Raw genomic sequence first — 1,216 nt, 5'->3', positions numbered from 1 at the left:
TAGGTAACGCAGCTGTGCGGGAGTGTCCACGGCCGCGGACTCTGTCATGCACGCCAGCAGGGCTTGGTCATCCTCCAGGAGTCCAAGCGCCACCGCCGCCGCCGCGTAGGTCGGATACACGATCCCGTCGACGGTCCTCATGTCTCTGAACGACTGAGGACCTCTCCTGTGTAGCAGCAGCAGTCGCAAGAGGAATCGCTCTCGATCTAGGGGGTTGACCGCGTACATCCGAGACAACGTCTCGTTGGGCATTACCCTTCGGCGCCGATTCCACCTCCTGTCTCTTTCCGCCCAGGTGTAATGCATCGGTATCTCATGGTAGAGATACTGTCTGGCCTCGGGGTCCGTCTCGTTGAGCGAGAAGAACGCCGTGAGTCTTGTTCGGGCCAGCGCTGCGTTTTGCACCCGCTCCAGTTCTTGTCCCGGAGCGAAGTACACCGTGTGGTAGTCTTCCAGATGGACTGGAAGCCTGATCACCCTGTGACTCGGCTTATGCAACTCGTACGAAAACAGTCGCCAAACTGCTTCTGGCGGACTGACGTACCGAGCATTGATGAAACTGAAACAAACAAAATTCGTTCGATTAATACACAATAATGTTATGAGTAGTGATTATAATAATAATAATAAATTTTAAAAAATAACAAAAATAAAATTTATATTATACAATTAAACTGCCAGAATTTGATTAGTTCTATTAGATATATTAATTAGTTTATTTTATATAATAGTCATATCATTATACAATTTAATTTTCAGACTTTAATTAAATAGGTACATTAAGTTCTATTTTGTTTATTAATATTGTATTATTTAGAATCTGCAGCAGTATTTGTATGCTACACTAAATTTATATAAACTGTAATATATCATGTACCTACTACATAGTAGGTATGTTATATTTTTATTATCTAACCACATAATCGAGCCCTTGTCTAACTTAGATGCGTTGATAAATAGCTGTGGATGTCAATTATATATAGTTATTTATCAATTGTCTATTAATTAACTTGATTTTATGCTCATGAATAAACCTACCTATAGTATAGTCATATCGATCAATAATTATATATTGTAATATATCCTCCATAAACCTAGTTACATAAGTAATATCAAATAGTATAGCCATATCATTATAAAATTTAACTGCCAGAATTTAATTAAATACATGAAGATCTATTAGTTTATAATAAATTATTGTATTATATAGTATCTG

At 38.5% G+C, this 1,216-nt stretch overlaps 1 protein-coding gene across 1 annotated transcript; it reads right to left on the bottom strand.

The window, feature by feature from the left end:
- Positions 1-8: 8 nt before the first annotated feature.
- Positions 9-559, bottom strand: LOC103311531 (the record flags this gene model as incomplete). The annotated part of the gene is made up of 1 exon (XM_008191171.1): positions 9-559. A coding segment is annotated over one exon (551 nt), but the record flags the coding sequence as incomplete, so codon positions are not given.
- Between the last annotated feature and the right edge of the window lie 657 nt (positions 560-1,216).

This window comes from Acyrthosiphon pisum, unplaced genomic scaffold, assembly GCF_005508785.2.
Source record: "Acyrthosiphon pisum isolate AL4f unplaced genomic scaffold, pea_aphid_22Mar2018_4r6ur Scaffold_4500;HRSCAF=5046, whole genome shotgun sequence".
NCBI lineage: Eukaryota > Metazoa > Arthropoda > Insecta > Hemiptera > Aphididae > Acyrthosiphon > Acyrthosiphon pisum.
The sequence above is the reverse complement of the archived record's forward strand: the minus strand, read 5'-3'. Positions and strand labels throughout refer to the sequence as shown.